The 22639-nt window shown below is 35.4% G+C and overlaps 1 protein-coding gene, 2 long non-coding RNA genes and 1 pseudogene across 4 annotated transcripts; 2 read left to right on the top strand and 2 right to left on the bottom strand.

The window, feature by feature from the left end:
- Positions 1 to 2128: 2128 nt before the first annotated feature.
- Positions 2129 to 3651, bottom strand: LOC145228761 (uncharacterized). Its single transcript, XR_013860274.1, has 3 exons — positions 3243 to 3651; positions 3116 to 3180; positions 2129 to 2332 (listed from the first exon to the last, which is right to left on the bottom strand). It is a non-coding gene; the product is annotated as an uncharacterized LOC145228761 (long non-coding RNA).
- Positions 3652 to 6620: 2969 nt separating this feature from the next.
- On the top strand, positions 6621 to 15022 carry LOC145228697 (uncharacterized). 2 transcript variants are annotated; one of them, XR_013860195.1, is made up of 10 exons: positions 6621 to 6781; positions 9192 to 9277; positions 9943 to 10205; positions 10531 to 10691; positions 11313 to 11414; positions 11484 to 11614; positions 12367 to 12450; positions 13008 to 13108; positions 13315 to 13964; positions 14447 to 15022. It is a non-coding gene; the product is annotated as an uncharacterized LOC145228697 (long non-coding RNA). The 2 variants fall into 2 exon arrangements; XR_013860194.1 differs by having other exon boundaries at positions 13315 to 15022.
- On the bottom strand, positions 14389 to 20449 carry LOC145229725 (angiopoietin-related protein 2-like). Its single transcript, XM_080095055.1, has 6 exons — positions 20184 to 20449; positions 19015 to 19196; positions 18852 to 18948; positions 18693 to 18789; positions 15064 to 15192; positions 14389 to 14578 (listed from the first exon to the last, which is right to left on the bottom strand). The coding sequence occupies exons 1-6, from the start codon at positions 20389 to 20391 to the stop codon at positions 14389 to 14391; spliced, it is 903 nt and encodes a 300-aa protein (XP_079951181.1). The 5' UTR covers positions 20392 to 20449.
- LOC145227975 (uncharacterized) lies at positions 15235 to 16467 on the top strand (annotated as a pseudogene).
- Positions 20450 to 22639: the final 2190 nt, after the last annotated feature.

Below are 22639 nucleotides of genomic sequence, written 5' to 3'. Positions count from 1 at the left end.
TATTGCAAAATAAAAAGAAACATTAATTATGCATATCATACGAAATTGTATATTGCAATAAAGACCGACGCTTGTCCTACTTTGAGGCGGATTTTCAGCTTTTGTGTAAAAACGGGAAAAAAGCCACTGACATATTCTTTTTCTGCAGAGCATGTCGTTTTCAAAAGCCCTAACTCGTTGTTATTCTAATTTTGGGGCAACTGCTCTGAATATTCACTTGAAGTTCGTAACTCGCCCGTCCCGCTCACCAGCAAACAATGACGCGCGACCGATCAAAGTGGCCAAAAAGGGTTCACTTTCGACCGCAATATCTCGCGAACCAAATAAAGCTAAACTGAAAAATTGGAACAAAACACTTTTTGGTTGCGCAGTACATGTCCGCTGGTTTCCCTTGCATAACGAGGTACTCGCGACCCTCGCCGGAGCCAGTTCGATGATTACCTCCGGTTTTCCGAAGTACGACTGGCTCAACTCGTGAAGGCTGGACTATTTCAGAGTCATTACTATGTTTTTCTCCTTTTACTTTACTGATAATATTTAATGACTTTTTCCTCTTTGGGGGCCGGAACATAATTTCGTTGTTCGTCAAACTTTCAAAAAATACCAACTGAGCTGGGCCCCTTTGAACAAATGAACCACTTTTAACCACTGGGGGTAGTATTTTGTAAAGTCTAAAGTTCGTCCGCTTTTTATTGCAGAAATGGATAGTACTCGGGTATGTGTTTTTAAAACACTTGTCAAAATTTTTCTTCAGGGCCGGAACATAATTTCGTTGTTCGTCAAACTTCACAAGTTCGGGAAACATTTATTTCCAGGCTAAAATCAGTGTTGACAGTGTTGTAAAAACAAATTAATTTCGCTAGAAAGCATCTTCAGTGTCTAGAAAGCAATAAAAGGGATTAAAAATAGAAAAGGCATAAAAATAGAAAAAGCTAATAGTTCTTCGCAGACACAATCAATCAATTCTCAACTGAAAGCCCAACAGAAGAAATTGACTGAACACGCAATGAATATTAAGAAACGCACGAAAGATAAAACCGAAAAAGCGTAAAAGGAGGAAAAACACAACACACGACATTTATTGAAACGGTCCGGAATTTTGCTCATGCAAATATGGTAACCCGTGGTATGGTATGTAATATAAACCCTACAGCATGATGGTACAATATTATGGACGTTTATGTAATGAGGGATTCGCAGTGGCAAAAATAAGTTAATAAAACTGTTTGCAAAAAAAATTATGGCATGAAAAACAATAATGTATTTGCACAAACCCATAAAGATTACAACGCAACAAAAAATAGGTAAAAACGTTCACAAACAGAACTATTAAGTTACAGACAGTGCAACTAAAATACTGATGTGCACACATAAAACAAACTCAATTTAAATTGATTGGTAAAAATTCCTTTGTCCTTAAATTCAACGAATAAATTGACAAACATGTCAGCAGAAGTTACAGCATAAGTATTATGAGCGATAATTAAAGGAATTAAATGCACACCACTACAATTTATAACAGGGCTTTAATGAACAGATCTAACATCATTAATAGTGTATAGAGTAACATTAAACTGACCATTGAACATAGTTTGGCATATTCACAGCATTTGCAATATGGGCCCAGAATAAGAAAATACAATGAAATCATAGTGGTTAAAAGTGCAGAAGCTATACTGTATACTAAAGCATAGGGATAGGTGGCTAAGTAAAACATGAAAATGTAAAAACACAATTAGATCACAATGATGAAAAGCGCAGCAGCCAGGCCTGTGGCTAAGTAATTAAAAACACAAACTGCAGACAGTGCACTGTTCGACCTATAAGGTCTGATCAGTGCATCTATGCTGTATGCCCACATGTGGTATCGCATTTAAAAATGAAAGTGGTCATAATTTGTTACGCGGACAGATAAATGCATAAAACTGATAACCTGTTTGTGTCTATTACATCTAAATAATTAAAAAATAATAATACTACGAATTTACAATAGAAAGAAATATGTTTTGACAATGTTTTATGTTGTTCAACAATTGACATGCACAATTTCGCAATAGTTTACTGCTTAAAAAAGCTAAACAAACATTACGACAAGAGTGTCCTAATCAGTACATTTGCACTCGTGCATGAATCAGCAAAGTCAATATCAATGTTATTTCAATTTTCTATCCCACATGAGCAGTGAAGGTTGCCCCACTGTACATCAATACAGACAGGTTAGGCTGCCGAATTCAGTTGGCAAGTTTCTTAGTTAACAGTCTAAGGTTGATTTGGCAGAACAGCTTGTAGAGTTTTTTGCATCAAAATCTATTGCCGTTGAAGGTCATGTTGTCTGAAATTCAGAGGTATCGGGTTTAAATTAGACAACAAATAACAACAAAAGCTATTCAAATTAACAGACAATTTACCAAAATATAATCCTTAGAGCAGTGGATTTGAACCATTTTAGAAACCCACAGAATATAAGCCAGTCCTTTAGAAAAGAAACGTTTATGTTGAAAACAAATTAATTTTATTGCACTAACCATATGGTTGCATGTGGTTCATTAAACCAATCATTTAACAAGAAAGATTGAAGTGCTTGCTTAAACGCACAATAAAGTTATGCAATAAACTGAATTTGAATGTATTTGTTAAACTTCAGTAACATGCAAAAGTACCAAATTAAATTTTGTACCTTATTGATTTCCTGGTGTTGCTTCTTTGAGGGAACAACTAGAGTACTTCCTTGTTGTTTTTCTTGCATAAAGATCCATCTCGTTCAGAGGTCATGCGGTATGAAATACAAAGGTAAAATTGAATTACAAATGTCTCATTATCATTCAGGTGAACAATAACAAAAAACTATCGAAATTGGCAAGATATATATCTTAGAAAACATTTCATTTGTAAGTAGGGAATCACAACTAATAAATGATTGCAAGTAAAATGTGTGGAACAAATAATTCTTTTTTCTTTCACATTAACTGTGCCTAAAAACCAATACATATTTTAATTTGAATGTGTGCATTAACTCTGTTAGGTTCAAAGCAGGTTGTGACCACTCATATACACTTACCCTCTAAATCCTATGAAAACATTTAGGTTTATGAATATTGCTAAATAAGCATAGTACCTGATGCAGTTTTTCATTGACCGATCTCCCGATGTACAGAAAGTCAGATTGAATTGATGGAAGTTCTGAAAATGGAGCTACAGAAGTAAAACGAGTTTACATTGATAATGTTTACGCAAGTACTTACAACAATATTAGTCAATTAACATCAGTTGCAATCTATTAAATTGTATTCCACACCAACAAGAACATAATAAGCCCTATGCCTGAAACACACAAAAAGAACCAAGCCAGCAAACAGCTGCAAACTTGTTAACAAACAGTTGTTTTTTGTTAATATATGAGTCTGTCAAAACCCTAGATCTAAGTACACAAAGAAACTGTAAACCACCTAACACAGTCAACTCCCTACACCTGTTAACAAAAGAAATAAACCGTAAACCTGAAAAGATAAAAAAAGATTAATCTAATAATAAAACATCCTAAATTCCTAAACCTGTAAACAACAAAAAACATGTAATTTGTAAATCTGGAAAAGTAAAATAAACTGTTAACCTTCATAAACAAACACCCTAAATTCCTAAACCTGTAAGCAACAAAAAACATGTGAACTGTAAATCAGGAAAATCAAACTAAATTGTTAACCCACATAAACAAACACCCTAAACCTGCAAAAACAAAAAACATGTTAACTGTTAATCTGGAAAGTTAAAATAAAAGGTAACCATATAGACTAACACCCTAAACCTGTAAACAACCAAAAATGTCCAACTCTGTCATGAAAACAAACTGTTATATTATCACTAAAATGTAATGACTAAAATGATAATAATTAAAACCTGAAGATGTTTAAGATAATGTTAAAACCTCCAAAAATGTTTATTAAAAATAATGATTAAAACCTGTAAAGATGTTTAATAAGATAATGTTAAAACCTGCAAATGTGTTTGTTTAAAATAATGATTAAAACCTGAAATAATGTTTATTAAGATAATGTAAAAACCTGCAAAAAATGTTTATTTAAAATAATGATTAACCTGTGAAAAGATTTTTAGTATTCTTAACTATAAGGTAACTAATACATTCCTAAAAAACACAAAAATTCATTAAAACCTGCAAAAAAACTAAGGAAATATATTAATGCCCAAATATGAATAAGTCATTAATGTACAATGACACATACAATTTACCTTGGAAATGTAGAAATGCTCAATAACAAAGATTGAATTGAACCAAATTTATGTAACGCAATAGATCAATCAAAGGCAGGTCCTGAAAGATAAAACAAAAATGTTTTGACATTTGCTAGCAAAGTATTTAACACAAGTAGTACACACCTGGAATGAAGTAAACAATAGTTGAGAACGTACAGACTGAAGTCTCAATTCTGACTTTTTACTACTTTCTGAGCACTTGACGATGGTGGTTCAGGTGGTTAGAGCGACGTATAAATAAACACAATACTGTAATGATATTTAAAGAATCTGTCGGCTGATATAAAAAGGCACAACACCCCCCAAGAACTGGTCTACTTAAAAAGAAATAAAGGATAGTTAAAATAAACTCTACACACATTTTTGTTGATGAAAGAGGGAAAACGCAAGCAAAATTTAAGTCACAATAATATTGATGGTAGTTGCTCTTGGTTCATAACCAGCCTCAATGGTTCATAACCAGCCCCCGTCCCTGCACGGCCGACGTAAAAAACACAATACAAGCTTGCCTTAACTAACTGTCCTGCATACGAACGTCGCAAAATAGCCTATAAAGGTAAAAAGTGAGTCTGTCCTGTTTTAAAACCACCCAAGCAGTCATTGCCCCGTTATGACTAGGTGGCCTGGCCAAGTAGGTTACGGAACTGAACTAGTAAGTAAGTTAATCTAAATCCACACAAAAAAAACAGGCTTGACCAGCACAAATGGAATAGGGGGCATTTTTAAGCGCATTTTTTGGCTACTAGATAAGTTTACTAAAACGAACAAGTGAGTTATATCATTGCTTTATATCTAGTACAAATTTACTTCCAACAGAAAGAAAAGTGTAACAGAAATACAAGCAAGAACAACAAAAGCTGGTCAAACCCAAAAACAAATCCACAATAACCCTATCTTTACAATTAATATAGGCGCAGAAGTTTTTGTTAATGAGTCCAGTGATGATTACAGCGTATAACAACATGAGATCAATGTTCCCTGCCCTGCGAGACCCCCCTTTCAAGGACCCAAATGAATAACGCAAAGGCAGGGATGGGAAAATTTAACAACAGTTTGCGCCCTATCAGGGTGGCTCACGGGACTTTTCTGGCGAAATGCTATGTCGGCCCCCTCAGGCTTTCGAGCCAAAGCCTTCATTGAGAGTAACTGTGTCCGGTACTCGGTCCCGCCTGCACCGCGGCCAGCGCATGCGGTGGAGGCCATGCCAAGTCGTGTTTCTATGCGCACCTTAGTTTAGCTAAAGCCATTTAGCAACGCGCCACACCTAGCTAGAAAACGATCTAAGCTAAATTCCCTAAGTGGCGCGTCAATCCCAAACGTACCCCACCTATGTTACCTAACCTAATCTTAGTTAACGAGCGCTACTCTAGCTGTAACCCTAGCGCCAACTTTCTGACATAGTAGCACTCCTACAGACTTGGACCATTCTTTGACCACCGAGGAAGACTTCCTTCACGAGTCAACCTCGGCAAAGAATAGGTCACTCACCCTAGCGCCAGTTAACCTAAGTTAGGCCTAACAGTTCCGTAAACCCGGTTGACCCACGACAGACTCCTATGTTTACATACAATTAAATATTTGAAGTTGAAAGATGTTGGTTGATTGACGAAGAATGAATGCAAGATGGACACATCGCAGATATACAAAAATCTGCAAAGAAACAAACAAACACATAAATAGATGCATTTCAGATTTTTAATACCATTATTACATAAGGTATTGCATTTTTTTTATTCTTTACAAATAGTTTAATATTTCTGATTGCTTTACCTTAAGAAAACTCAAGTAAAACAAAAAAACAACAAATTGAACAAAACTTACCACGCGTAACGTCGAGCATCCCACACAAAACAAAAACCTCATGGTGAAAAAAAGTTGCGAAAACGTTTTTGGTTTAAGCGCGCATCGTCGACGGTTGCGTTCGAATTCAAATTTGAAAATATTTTTTTCACAAAAATAAATCGCCTACTGCTTTTTAATGTACATCATTTTTGGACTTATTTTTAAGTATAAATCATTACTTATTTGCCCTATTATGATATCACAGAAAGACAATTGTGTGTGCAAGTTTATTTTATTTGCGCGGCAAAATTTGGGGATTACCCGTGAAAAATCTCTTTCCATTATTCGCAAACAGTAAAAGTGAAGACGAATTGATCCGCATCGGTTGCGACTGGTTCAGTAAACTGTATTTCAGAAAACAGGTGATGCGGTGCTGTATTTGTTACTGAAAAAGGCGAAGGCACATCAAGTTAAGTAAACAGCGAAAAATGATGTAAAACAAAATTATTCATTTACCTTTTTTGTTTGTATTAAATAATTGTTACTTATTTTGTTTTTGCCACAGCTACCCATTGAACAAAAAAATAGGTTGGTTTTAACTGATCCTAATATATATTGCAACAACTCTACTATGTCAGATGAATGGGGGATTAAGCCAAATGTCTCTGCTCTGCACATATGGATTTATTACTTATGTGAAGCCATCTCAACTTTCTGACACTGTTTTGAGGTAACCAATTTACCACCAGTTTTTACTGTTTTAAAAAAAGTTACGTTCATATTTTTCTACTTACCTGTGTTAAAGTGCAACCATAAGTTTTGACCATATGGTCTCATCAGTACAGCTGGTGACAAGAGATTGCCTAGTTCACTTACGTTGAAATATTTGGTTTGTTATTTTGTTGGCCATTGTCATCTAGTTTTTTTGATATTTTTCCGAGAGTTGTGTCACGAACTTTGAAGTAGCCACGTGGTGTGTTGCTGCTCAAATCCTACAACTTATATATGTAGGTTGGTTCTTATACATTTAAATATTTTTTGATGATAATGGGCCTGTTGACGTTATCTTTGGTTCATTACATATGACTTGCAATTCATTAGGCTGAATATTTACTTTCGCAAAACTTGGATTGATGTTGCCATTTCCAATGAAAAATTGCATTTGTAACTTCAAATAAAGGGCATTCAGCATTATATACTTCTTTACTTTGCATTCTACATAATGAGTAACACAGTCTGGTACTTAATATGTTGCTAGACAGATTTTAAACTCTAGGTAAGGGACAGTGGACCCCAGTGTTAAAACTGCTGATGGTTTCCTAGCTTGGTATTGACAATATTGTTGGTACATGAACACATACTTTCTTTACTGGGAGGTGTTGTATCCTTTTGTATTGGTTTATCTAATTGTTAATTGCGACATAAGGGGTTTAAATTCAAAAATATTGTGCTTAAAATCTGAAATAATATTGTTAAATTGCAATTTGTTGCTAAGTGCTAGTTGCACTAAATTCCATGCATTAAAACTGTATTTGCATCAAAACAAAGTTAAATGTGACAAATTTGTCGTTTATGGCACTCCATATATAGCTGCTATCTCATGTAGTTATCAGTATGTTTTTGATTTATATTGTGGCCATCACAAAAATAAGGACTGCATTTTTATTGGTTCCGTTAAAATTTAATGCTTGAAAAAATGTAAAATATGTACAGGCCTACAGTCATAGGTGCTGACTTTAAAATGTTTTTAGATATATTACTTTCTATAACGTCACAAAATAAAATAAACAACTTTCTTGTGCCTAAATTAGGTCAGACTATGTTAAAGCTTGTAGTTTATGACTGTCCCATTAAGCATTTTTACTACCAAGGTCTTCTACTACTGTTACAAATGAAAATAATTGCTTGTGTTTGTGCAATAATGCCACTTTGAATATCACGAAAAAGAAACATGTGTTTCTCGTTGCAACAACATTAGTTTGCTTTATGCCATTTTGCAAATGTTTGAATTCCAAAACTGCTTCAGGCTGTTTTACAATTGTAATGAATGTGAACAATTCATTGGCTGTGAGACAATAGCCGATTAATTCTATGGTGTTTGTTATGTATTGGTTCAGAAACAGATTGTTAGCTGTGTATTATGCATGACAAAATTTCGTCCCATTCTTAGGTATTAGGCATACTCAAAAAACTGGAGGGGGGCTAACCCGTTTGACGATATAAATTAAATTTATTCTATATTTACAAAATAATTTAACACAACAACGCAATGCCGTTCGCCACAATGGGAGATTTTTCAGTATTTTGAGTCGAGATTTTTCAACATTGAATTGAATATTGGTCATTGTCATTAAAATGTTGGACTCATTTTTGATGTTGAGTTGGATTGCCCATTTTCATCCTGTCAGCCCCAAATCTTCATTTTTTTGTTTACTAGTCTTTAACATGTTGACTGCCAACTACAAGTTATTTCGTAGTTGCCGATCTAGCCAGGCTTGCCAGATATGAGTATACTCGTAGTAGACTTATTTGATTGTAACATGCTTAAAACGAGCTGGCATCTCAAACTAAGGTCGTGGATGCGTTGTGGCAACACCGAGACACCCTACACCAGCATGTTACCTACGACCTGATTCCAGAACGCCACTAAAACATGTTTGGCAAATTTGAGCACAACATAGGAATATCCCTTGGCAGTCAACGTGTTAAGGTCAGAAATGCAACCCCCAATATGCTTAAATTGCAAATATTTTAAGAGCAATTTTTGTTTGCTGTTTTAAACTTTAGCCCAACCACCCCAGAGGTTATCTTCTAAGCCCACAATGTGTGTTAAAGATTCTGGACTTTCCAGACAATCAATTTCCATTGGAGCGATTGGTTGTTTTTTGCTCGTTAAAAAATAGTTGCTGCTTTTTGCATGAACACACATGCCACTGGGCTATTTTCTCGCTGGAATAGAGTTGCAAGGTTTTTGGTTGTTTATTATCACATTGACTGATGTATTTAGTGGCAGATGTTACATATAATATTGGTCTACGAGGATAGAGTCAGAATTTATTGTCATATTCCACACCTTATCATACAAACATTTGTAAAATCTCTGTCACTCATTCACATATACATCGTTTTCTATAACACAGGTTTTTCGACAGAATATTTCCTTACTGCAATTCATGCAGTATGTCCATGGAATTGCAACAACACAATGTTTCTCCTACATATGCAGGTATGTAGATAGAACAGGGATGCACAACCTTTTAGTTATATATGTCCACATCTCAGGTCCCTATTTCAACAAGGGCCACCAGTGTGCCAATGTTTTTGTATGTAAATTACTGTTTAAAGAAATAGGATTTTCTTCCAACATCCCATTCACTGGGGCATAAAAGTAGAGATTGGTGTCTAATCGCATCCATAGATTTAACTCAACCACTTGCTTCTAAATATGTGTCACATCATCATACATTGTAACATGTTAATACCTTGGGGTGCTTTTAAACAACATGCATACAAACTGTCTAGAAGCTAGACTCATACATATTTTAGGCATGTAATATGTATGTGTTTGATCCCCTGAAATCTGTTACTTAAAGAAGCCAAAAGCCACAAAGGCAAATGTATGAATATACGGTTTATTGTATTTATATCACAGTTGCCAGAATGTACATTTTTGAAAGATGCTATGACTGCATAAACTTTTATCTATGGGGATAAGCTGCTGTATTGCCACATTTTATGAAAAACTTATAGTAAGGCATTGAATTAAAGGGATTAAAAATTTATCTTGGCTCTTAGCAAGCTTGTAAATAACAGCTGTAACTCTTACAGCTATAATATTTTCTTTGCCATGTAAAACCTCAACACTATTAACAAGTTACATTATTAAAACAGGTGAAAAACTTCCTTATTTGGTCGGTTCTTAGATCACTGCCCAACTTTTGGCATCCTTGACCCATTTGGATTACCTTCACCCGAATGTTATATCACTTGTCAATACAAACTATCAGTTTCTTCATCACCATGTTCGTTTATGTTCATGCCATAAAGGAAGCCTTTTATGGGCAGCTGAGTTTAACATAACGAAAAAACTTAGAAGAAGAGCCGTATGTAGCCACAATGACAAGAATAAACAAATCAGTGGACTGCAAAAAGAGGTAATATGGATTAATTATTTGGGGGATTGTGAAACATAACAGTCATAAAGCTCCATGAGATGGTGTTTCTCAACTGCTGGTGCATCAGATTTTTTGATTAGTTTTAGATAAAATATTTCCAATTTCACATGGATCAAAATTCAGACTTAAAACAGTAAAAACAAAACGACAAACTGATTGTTTAGATTTTATAAAATCACAGGCCTGTAAAACTTGGTTAAAAGAGTTATCAGTCTGCAAGCTCGACAAACTTAAAAAACACTGTATTGGAATCTATTTTGGTGTTTTATAACACACAGTAAAGTTTAACTACATTTAATTTCAGAATTTGACCGAAATTGAAACTACCATTGAAGGAAACTGATGGAGAGATGTGAATGTTTGTTACAACTGTTTTGTTACTCTGATGGTCGGCTTGGTTATCAAACACATACAGAATTCATTTGAGAAAATTCATCAGGATGGACTCGACTGATTCTGTTTTAGGTGAGTAGTTTTTAACATATTTTCTTACTTGCTATATTGCTGGTTTGTTATTGGTTTATGGATGTGTCCGATATATATAAATTCTGTTTCATTAAATTAGGATTATAGATTTCAATGACAAAAACTCTAATGGATAGTTAATGCCTGAAAAAAAATCATAAACTGTATCACTAGTCAAAGAATTTCCAGCCCATTTCATATTCTGGTTGCAAGTAACGTTTGCAAGTAAAAATTTATAGATGTATCTAGAGGTGAGGTTTGGTCCACAGTGAGGGGATGTGACATTTATGCTTTCAGTTTTGTTGACCTAAGTTAAAAAGTCATAGTGAAATTGATTATGTTGGAAGGCATAAATAAGAACATTGTCAGTTTGGCTAAATGCACAGCTGATTAAACTGCAGGTCCACATATGTTGTGAAGTCATTACGATTTAAAATACTGTTGTACACTAAGGCTAGTAATATGGTACTTTTTTGTGAATTCCTGACAGTAATTTAGCAATTGCCGAGTTTTTACCCATTGACCCCAACCGTTATTCTCAAAATATACTCCCTAAAACATTGTCTAATGCTGTTATGTCAACTACCTAAAATATGTTAATCTCTGTGTTTGACTTTACAGAACCAAACATTTTTATGCTTATCTTGTTAGTGATATGAAGGGCCACTTCAGTTACACCCGTTATATCCACTTGAGTCACTTGACTAAAAGATTGATAAAAAGGTAATATTATTATATTTGCTACAATCCTCAGGTTGAATAAAGATCCTAATCCTTTGTTGCAATGCTTAGGTTGTTCATCTACTTCGATCCCTTGATGCTTTTCTGGTTGAATAAAGATTAATATTAAACTACAAAGTCAATGTTACAACCCAATTGACAAATTCAGAAAACAAAACATCTATGGACTGGTTTTTGCTGAGGTAGAATTTTCTCATTTGTGTGTGATAAGTAATAAGGCAAGTAAGAGTAAAATGTTTTGAGAAATGACAGCTTCCATCAAAACTGAGGTAAATATATACTGATCTGTGTTAGTAAATGTAATTGTGACACACAAACATATTCATGTCAGGTCTTAAGCATGTTTTTGCAAACCTCCAATAAAAAACTGATTCTTATCTTGTATGTGGTAGATATATAAATTTATGTGGTTGTTACATGCTTCAGTCCTAATACTCTGGGCAATATCTTATTCCATGATCAGCAATACATTGAAGCAGCACTTAGTATATAAAACATCTTTGAAAACATTTGGTGTTGGAAGTTTATGTGCGTTTTGTTTTTTAATCACTTAATGCTTTTGCCTCTTATTTACCATAAGCCATTAATTTTTTTCCGGACTTAAAGAGACAAAGACCCATGCATCTTAAATTACTTCTAAGTGTGCAAGATGCAATTTCCATGTAAAGTTTTCTATCAATCATGTTTGGCTAATTTTGGTAGAAATTGATTAAAATGGGCTCTTGCATTGTCATGCACAACTACATTTTGTCATCAAGCTATAAATCATAAGATGACTCAGCAAAAACGAGTATTTAGTGACACAACTTCAAAATATCTTGCTGCATATAATTTGATAATTCCAGTAGCTTAATACCAGATATTTTATGGGAGTTGCTTTCATAAATGTTTTTATTTAAGTTTGTTTTTATTAATGTTTTGTTTATTTGTGTAGATTTCCAAGATGAAAGTGGTTGGTTCGCCGCCTGCAAGTTGTGCTGCACAACAAACGACTCCAGCAGATAAACAGACAAACTCTGTAAGTTTGAAGACTCTGATTGCTTTGACAAACTGCACAGTTTTGTGGAGTGACGTTTTCCCAAATTGGCTTCGATCAGATTGGTGTATAACCTGGGTAAATCACTATCCGAGCAGGCTTAGTGGTTTGCCTGCTGAAAGTCATTCATGTCGTTATCTTTCACACCTGGTGTACCGTGATTTGTACAATACTGCATTGTTGGTCTGCACAAATGCTTATGGCTGAGTAAAGTAGAATATATTTGTAGTTGCTGGCTGATGGTCAATCTGGCGATCCCCTGCTATAAAGCTGATATGTGCAGCATATGAGGCAGGCAACGGTGCTTGTGATTCAACTTTCTATTGGCGCGGCTTATTAGTCGAATAAAACAAATGCAAACCCGCTTTGGTCATGCAACTGCAAATGCACTTGATTTATTCTTGGCTTAGTTGAAAGAACACGTCATGATTCTGACGTCACCAGCTTATAATTGGTTGGTCTTAGTTAATTGTTTTTATAAATTGGTAAAAATTTTTCACTTGTCATTTTTTGTTATTAATTTGTTTTTCACGTTACAGACATCGAGTGGTCTGAAGGAGATGAAATTCTGCCAGACGACGCAGTGAAATTGATTCGACATTTGCAACGAAAGATTCCAGCAATTGAACAGGCTCAAGAGGTAATTATGGGTTCCCTTCCCTGAAGGCAGAGTTTAGATAAAGTTAAGTTTACAATTTATTAGAATAATTATTAATTTCTTAAAACAAACAGTTACGGAAAATCATCGTTTATTATAGTTTAATAATTAATTCAACTTGAAGCAAGTTAAGTGGATTATAATATTACCAAACCACATCTACAAATGAAAGTAATTCTTTCCTCAAGTTTTAGAATTCCTCCCCGGTTGAAAACTACTGGCAAATACGTTTGTCACCTCTTCGAGGAAATCCGATGTTTTCCGATCTTCCATGGCACGATTCAAAAGGATACCATGACAACGATGTGAGAAACAAATGATACTTTGCATTTGTTTCCATGACAAAAGAGTGACAAAGTGGATTTCAACTTTCGTAACCATGCTAACAACGTGACTCAACTTTTCTTTGTTACCAGGGCAACCGATTGAAGGTGACTCTACAGCTGGGGTTCTTAACCAGGGGGCACGAAGCACTAAAGCAGGGGGTACGACATGCTGTGGGAAATTATACGCTATTTAGGCATATTCGTAAAGAATGCGTAACAAGTTACTTTGTTATATGTTCAAAACGGGTTGATTTTGTACTACTTACAATACTGTTGTAACGCATGCATCCAACACGCAAGGTATAAATAGCTATTATGCAAATTATGTTAATTATTACGATTTTATTTACTTCCGTCGGCCATTGTAGACGGGGGTACGACAAAATTTTATGAAAGCTCAAAAGGGTACGAGCGCTTTTGTGACGTGGTTTACAATTATCGAACACTTGGTGGCATAACTATAGTTTCCATGGCGATTTCTAACTTTCCCAGAGCTACGTCATTTGTGTGCAGTAAGTTGAAATTTTTGAAATAAAGTTCGTTAACTTCTGCTTATTCTGTCTTTGTATCCAAAAAAATCTCCAAACACAATTTAACAAGTGCTGATTAAGCCGTGTATTGTATTCAGAAAAGTTTATGTTTTTACTGCAAACATTTTCACACGTATTTTAAATGTTAGTAATAATACCACGGTTTATCTGTATATATATTTACATTCAAATTAATTTACATAAAATTAGTTAAATCACTTTTTGGAGAAAGACGTTCAATTTTTCTAAATTATTTTGTTACATCCTAATCACTAAAGGTAGAATTACGCTATAGCGAGATTTAGACATTTAATTCAACAGGGTAATTGTATTTACATAATTTACACCGATACGGGGAAAATTAATAAAAGTCCATATTTTCATCTTTGGAAGAGAAATGTTGATTTTATTCGCATTTAAACATCATCGTTGATTCTTTAATCGCTTCAGTCGTCCCTTTCCAGCTAGACCAGTACATGTTGTGCTTGTAACCTTGTGATCTTCCCCATTCAGCGTTAAGTTTAGAATAGGAACAATTCTCATACCACCATCCACCACCAGCGCCGTTATAAGCTGCACAGTTGCCTCCACTCCACCTGTGTCACAATGTAATATTCCAATAAAACTTAACCTCGATACAAACTACACAAACACATAGTGAAATGTTTAAATGTGTGTTTTAACCAATAGCGCCATTACTTTATCAGTTGTAACGTCACACAGGCTGTTTTGATGATTTTATGACGTCACACACTAACTACTAAATGACGTGATTTTTGGTATTTTTTTTTTTTTAATAAACGGTTTTAAACATGTTTATTAAACATACGAGTGAGTCGTTTTATCTGCTGTAAAGTTTTTTATTTACTTAAAGTTTTAAAAATTAAGTCAAAATTAATTTTGCAATTTTTATCATTGTGTTTTTTCTGTAGTTCGTGTGATTTCTGTGTAATTAATTTTGCGCAATTGTTTTTGTCTTGCAATATGACGTCATAAAACAAACTTACAATGAAATAAAAATAATATTGTTCCCTTGACAATGCGGAAGTATTTTTATACTTTGTACATAAACTGTATTTACCCATCATTATCCCGATCTTTGGTGGTGAATTGCATTCCGTTGTGCCATTCCAAACTGTCACCAGCCGTTCCACTGAAGCCAGAAACATGTAAACGATAATTGCCTGATTCGTCGTCGATTGCAAACGAACTGCGAAAACAAAACACATTGTTGGTGTTTTTTCTATTTATTATGGGTCACTTTGTCTGAAGGACACACATTTCGCTTTTCTTCAGGTTTTTTTTGCCCAACGCGATTGTTTTTCCATGTTTTGTGTAAAAACGAGGTTTAAACTAGTGATGCACCGAACCCGCCTGAAAAGGTTCGGGCCGAAACCGAATATTCGGCCACGAGGCCAAATAATTTCGGCCAAATCAGGCCGAATCTAAAATCCCCGTTTTTTGGATGGTTTCGACTGAACCTTGTGTTGTTGATGCGAGTGAACTCAATTTTGACAAACTAAAATTACTTTCACACTGGGAAAACTTTGCTAAACATGTAATATTTTGCAGACAACGTGGCTGGTATTTCATAGATACAACAAAAAGTTAATTAATGATGTTTCGTATGGGCGCAAATGAAATTTTAAGGCCTCTATTCCATGCAATAAAAAAGTTCGGTTTCGGCCGAATTTTCAAAAAAGTTCGGGCCGAAACCGAAACATTGGAAAACAGCGGTTTCGGCCGAAATGTTTCGGCCAACCGAAACTTCTGTGCATCACTAGTTGAAACCAGCAAGTCGAACCGGAACTGAACCCGAACCTGCGAACCGGTTTGAGCGGTTAAAATCATTAAACCTGAACCGAACCGGTAAAAATGCAGTCTGTATTACTTTTTGTAATCGCCACCACAATTGTATTCATTTCAAACAATGTACCAAAGCAGGGGTGGGCAAACTACGGCCCGACAATGGAGTTCATGCGGTCCGTCAAATGTTTGTCAATTTAAAAGAGAAAGCAAACGCTTAATGGTATTGTGAGCACAGGCGTAGAGTTTTCAAAAATACCGGAGTGGGACTTGCCCATATCTATACCATGTTTAGTATCTGTACCAGTACCATACTTAGGAACTAAACACCGATACTTTTTACATTCCCATAAATTCTGTCAAAGTATTTTGCAAATAGTCACTTCACACCATTTCTTCGTTCTGTTTCAAGAACAAATGTGCGTATACTGAATAGACGATTTGTCGAATCAACAATTTGAACGATGATTTAGTTTTGAGTAATTTGTTACAGCGGAGAATAAAAGCGAAAGCGATTTACGTTTTCAAATCCAGCCTACTTTGCACTGTTGACGCCAAAACTTTGGTCACTTTGGATCAAGTTTAGGCCGTGGCAGTACTTCGCAAACGGACGTTACCCGCACAACACCTAAAGATGGATACAGAAGGAACTTTTATTGTTTACTGTTGGCGCAAGAAACTTAAAAAAATACTTCGTGTCCCTACGTTGCAATAAATGCCTGTTCATTTTGTAACAATTGCAATTAATGCGTTTCAACCAATATCTGTACGATCAATGAAGTTGCAACAAACGTATTTGTATTTAGCTGGAAACATGCTATGTTTATATTTTGGCTTAATATACTATGCGGCCCCATAAAATTGAGAACTTGTGAATGCGGCCCTTGTACTGAAAAGTTTGCCCACCCCTGTACTAAATAAGACGCAAGATAGGCGCTACAGGGCGTTTCAAAAATGACGAATTATGGGTGGAACTATGTTAATGAAAACGAAATTTAAACCGGTTTACAAACCGCAAACCGAACTCCAAAAAAGTGAACCCGAACCTGAACCTGAACCCGTATAACAAGTGGTTCGACTCCCTGGTTTAAACCAATTTAAATTTTCACATGTTATAAAAATGTATCTTAAGTTGTGGATTGTAAAACGTGTAATGCGCCCAAAAAAAATTTAACAAAGTAGATTTGGTGCTCATTGTTTGTTTCAAAATGCCCTACTCGCACACTAGTCAGAACTATTGGTCCATATTTGTATTAAACGAGAGAATCAAAATGCTATACTGGAGAACTACACCTGCACTTTGCTTCTACATAGAAACAATACAAGTTTACACGTAACTGTTCATTTTAGTTTTTGTATATATGACCCCTTTAAACTGTTATGTGCCCTAGTGCGGAGCACCGGCTGCACCCGCATCTCGTAGGACCTGACTTCAGGCCAGTCAATTCAGTGATTCCTTTTACAAAGCCTGATTGTTTTTTTACTTGCAAAACAGAAAACGTTTTCAAGTTGTAAAAACAAAAGAATAGTTGGAATATGTTTGCTCAAGGTGCTTAGAGTGGAAAAACTCAAATGTAATTTTCCTTGCAAATTAAAATTCCTTTTAAAATACATTTGTTTTGGAAACAAACATTTCAGGGACGTGTAATTATTGAACAGACAAATAACGGGATAATCATTAATAAATTAAAACATAGGCTAATTTCAAAGATTTGTTCTGCAAAGGAAAGGTTTAAATTTATGACTAAAACGTAATTTAATTTCTTAACTTGGTTTTCACTTTTCTAATATTTTTAACACCTTTACATAACTTTAAAGAGCTCTTCTGGCAAATGTGATTTTATTCCGACGTTTCGACGTCCTTTACAGGTCGTCTTCATCAGGGTAAATAACACTGAATGCGACTAGCACAGTGCACGATAAACAAAGGAAAAAAACTGATGAAGACGAGCTGTAAAGGACGTCGAAACGTCGGAATAAAAATACATTTGCCAGAAGAGCTCTTTAAACTTGATACTATGTCTGGCAGCAATAGCTTATATATTGAATTTTGTCCTTGTTGCAAAAAAACTTTATCGGGCGAACTGACCATGAGGTTTGTGCAAGTTTTGTGGACCAAAGATATAAAAACGATAATGTTTGAAAATAATCACGCGATATTAGTTGTTGCTTAGTTTGAAAGATTGCGTGGCAATCATTAACCAGAAAATACACGTTTATATCTAAAATTTGTGTTTGTAAAACCGAATATTTGTCAATAAATTCGCACACCGCATATTCGGTATATCTCTACCTTTTAGCAGTAATATGGTAAACTGATAATAAGCGGCTCCAATAAAAGCATCAAAAACTTTGGTATCTTTTCGGACGCATTAGGCTACTTATGCGAGTAGCCTACATATTTTTTGTGATAAAGACGAAACCGTGAAACAGCCCGGGCGTGAATTTTAGTCAATAATTCCCTAGGTGGAATAAATAAGCTCAATGTTTTATTTCATTAATCTTGCAATAACTTTTATTGCTTAAAATTGGCTGTTTTGTGAAAACCGGTCCGCGATAAAATTTTAGTATCAATGCCGGTCTACTGCTCAAAAAAGGTTGCCGACCCTTGGTCTGGCACACATATTTCCACTGACAGTGGGTTATAAAGGTAAAATGTATTTTTACTTTTCTAAATAAGGTACGTATTTTTCAACATAACATTTTTTCTTCAATACAGTTATATTTTATGTTGTTTTTTTCACTGGGTTCGAACCCGATCTGGTTTTTTATGTCTGTATGGCGCGCCAGACAATTCGGCCGAGTTCCTGCCCAATTTGAAGTTCGGTTGCCACAATAACCTATCACATGACCAAGTGGTAGCGCCACCTTATGGGGATATTATTTTTGTAGTAGAAATCATACCTGTACTGTGCATAAGCCGTTGTGGCATAAAAACCTGTCATCTTTATTTTCAGTTTGCAGTTCTGTCCACTTGTCAACTCGCGTATTTCATCCAAACCTGGGTTGTTTGAAGTTTTGGTCAAATTCAATTTACGCGTTTAAACAAAACTATTTGTTCACCGAGCCAGAATTCTCCTTCCATGTTTCCGAATCCATCTTTATATTCCTGCCAGTTTCGCTGAAAATCCACACTTCCGTTAAATCGTCGTTGAAAAACCTGTCATGTGGAAAATATATAAGTGTTGTAGTTCAACATTGTTATTCTAAATATGGTTCGACTTACCGTCCAACCTTCGTCACAAACCGCTTCCTTGTTATTACGTATTCGCTGGTAACCGTTTACTGATGATGTAGAGCAGGTGTCAGGGAGCAATCGAGTAACTTCCGTGTTACTACTGACAAGCGTCTGGTGACCATCCACTGATGACATTGAGGAGTTTATCGCTGTTAGTCGGCTGTCCATCTCTGAAACATGAAAACGAATAAACATTTGCAAAATGAATTTTCTGTCGCTAAATTGTAAAATAGAGAACCTTCTGTATAGAAGGAAAGCTAAAATAATTTAGTTTCGAGACTAAATGATTACTTCCACGAGGGAGAAATAACAAAAAGTAACTTGATTTCAAGTAGTTTACAATCAAGGACAGATGTACATTACATATTTCTTTGTGCGTATTATGTTGTTTTCTTTGAATTTGATAAACTTTTAAATGAAATAATGAATGCTGGATAGGTATAGGTATACACTAATAGGGTTACCATACTGCATGAGCAAAATTCCGATTATCATCACTGTCAAAGAAAAAAAGAGCAGTTTTGTTTCTAAATCAGTTACAAAACAGAAAAAAACAAAACAAGATGCGTTCCTTCTTACAGTTTATTATTAGCTTTTTAAGTAAATATACGCGGTAACCAAAATTTTAGCTAAAAGGTAATACTATAACCCAAAAATCGCAATATCTATACAACGTTAATTTTACGACGAGCAACAAATACAACGGGTGTGCGATTGAAATTCTGTTATGTTGGATTCTAGGGTGTTTAACTGAAAAACTAATGTTCAACTGAACAACTAATTACAGTTATTACAACTTTCGTTCAATGTGAACCATGAGCAAGTTTTATCCGGCCGGTGGTTGCCGAACGCTGGTTTTTTGCATTCAGTGCAACTGCAACAGTTTTTTATACTGTATGGTACGTTTTGGTGGAAAGGTTTTCTGTTGTACTTCGTTTACCGCAACCCCCTTTTGAAAGTTTGCTGTGTGTAGAACTGCAAGTTTTGTTCACAAGCTTTTAACAAAAACATGTTAAAGTTATTTTAATCGCCAGCTGTCTGAGTGGTTAGTGGGTGGTTTTATTTGTGTTTTTTTGCTAAAACAAAGCCACAAAATGAAATTTTGTTTCAGAAATTGCGTTTTTGATAACTTTAAGTTTGTAGAAAAACAAATGTACCTCGAAGACTTTCTCTTATTTCGTTCAAATCTCTGTTGAAGTCTTCCAAATTTAAAGCCTCTCCCTTTTCGCCCTTATCGCCTTTAGGACCCACCGGACCTTTCCGACCTGCCTTTCCCCTTCGGCCCACTCCAGGCATTCCAGGGTCTCCTTTGGGTCCTATTGGTCCGATAGCCCCGTTGTTTCCGATGAATCCCCTAGGACCCATTTTTCCTGGTAATCCAGTGTCCCCTTTTTCTCCCCTCCCACACTCAACAGGTTCCCAGGTGTGACAGTGACGTCATCACCACATGTTGCAACGGTGACGTAACTGCATTGCTGCTGTCCACTGACCAGTGACGTATAGTACAGCAAAATTGCTGTCAGTTGTAACAACATGTTTTTAGAAATATTTTTTTCCTGCCAAGAAATAATAAAAACAAGCTCAGAAGGTGTTTGTTTGTGTTAAACATTCAAAACAACTGAATATGTCACTCTGTGGCTCCGAAGAAATGTTTTACAAAGCAAAGATTGCAACTGGGCAAGTTGAACTACAAGTTTTAACATACTGCTTTAAAGCTTTAAGATAAAACTCGTTGGGTTGGGCAGGCGTTTGGCTCCGAAATGATTGGATTTCTTAAATTCAAACCCATTGGCATGAACAGTAATAAGGTTTAAAAATAAACATAACGCCATTTATAGTCGAACCCGATTTGTAACTTCAAAACGTCGATTTGTTTCTTAAAGTTTAGTATCAGATGATTGGAAACATATTTGCTGTTGGCTCGAAGGTTAAAAGCGCTAACTACCAGATGCCTTTTACATTGCCAACCTACTTTACTTAGTTTATATAATGCATCAGATACTTTACAGTTTAAATTAGTTCAAACCTGCCGTTAACGTGTCTCCACTTTCAACTATGCCACCATATAAGAGATCATATATATGTACATGTGTGAAACATTTACACTTAACGTTGCTATAACGCCTATATAAGCCAACAAAAGTATATCCTGCAATAGAGCAAAGCCTGATTTTCATGATTGTCGATTGGGAAAAGCCTGACTGTGATAGAAAAAAACTGACGCAAAGTGTTGAGTTACAAAACCATTAATCGCCTTTTGTTTCAATGGATCATCACTCCTATCGCCGACAAATTTCCTCACTCCATTAATGGCTGGTCTGATTGTTCAGCGCCTTGGAGTAAAGCAGTGCTTTTTAACTTTTTTTAGCGCTCGTACCCTTTTGAGCTTTCATGAAATTTTGTTGTAATAATAGGAATCAAACTCAGTGTATTTATAACTTACGTGTTGAATGCATGCATTAAAACAGTCTTGTAAGTTAAACAATATTTACAGCACACCAACAATCAGTCAATTCAAATCATCCCGGGGCATATAACAAAGTAACTTGTGACGCATTCTTCACAAATATGCCTAAATAGTATAATTTCACACTGCATGTCGTACCCCCTGCTTGGGTGCTTCGTACTTCTGGTTAAGAATCTGATTGTTCAGCGCCTTGGTGTAAATGTAAAGGGATTGCAGATTGAGATGCAATATATGTGCTGCGTGTGCCGAAGATAGATTCGTTCCTTATATGGAGAAGTTTGATCAAGGAATAACATTGTGCTTGTAAAATATGCCTAAAACCGGCCATGGTACGTTCAATAAAAACCAGATTTCGTTTTGTGTTAACAAGGTGTTAAATGCAAGCTGTAAATGAATGCGAATTACCTTTTTGTTTGCTGATAGATTATTTAGATCGTTTGTAGCTTTGTTTAAAATACATTTTTTAAATTTGAAACATAGTAAACGATACGTTAAAGCAGTGGTTCTCAACTCGTTTCAGGTATAATATTGTGGACCATTCCACTTTTAAACAAGATTGAAGTAAACATACGCGACAAGCATTTTGACTTGAAACATAATTCTTAAAAAATACAAATTTCAAGATATGAGTTAAAAAATTTACCAAGTAACATTTTGACCCTCTTTCAGTATAAGCCGGGGGTGTCCAACTTTTTTGACAAAAGGACCAAATGCGGTTTACGAATGATTGCGCGAGCCACTTAACTGTTACTGCTAATTTGTAATCTTACAAATGGTTGTCTTATAATGTTGAATTAAAACACTCACACCGGAACTCTAATGCCAGAAATGTGTATTAACCTTGTTTACAATTATATGAACAACAAACATACGAAGATACAATAAAGTCAACAAAATTTTTACTACACGGCGACATTTCAATGTGAAGTTTGGCACTGTTTTATCTCTAACAAGTTTGGCAATATTCAGTGAGATGGACGATGTACAATGCGAAGCAAACTCCTCACACGAAGAGTGCCAACTGAGCAATAGACTTGACATCGGTGCTTTTATCAGCGCCAAAGAATATGATGAAAATGTTTGTGCTTTTGCAATTAGTGTTTCTTCTGTATAATTTGCTATGGTCTGTCTTGACAGCCTTTTTTA

Source organism: Phallusia mammillata, chromosome 5 (assembly GCF_965637545.1).
Source record: "Phallusia mammillata chromosome 5, kaPhaMamm4.hap1.1, whole genome shotgun sequence".
Lineage (NCBI taxonomy): Eukaryota > Metazoa > Chordata > Ascidiacea > Phlebobranchia > Ascidiidae > Phallusia > Phallusia mammillata.
Note: the sequence above shows the minus strand (reverse complement) of the source record. Positions and strands in the feature narration are given on the sequence as shown.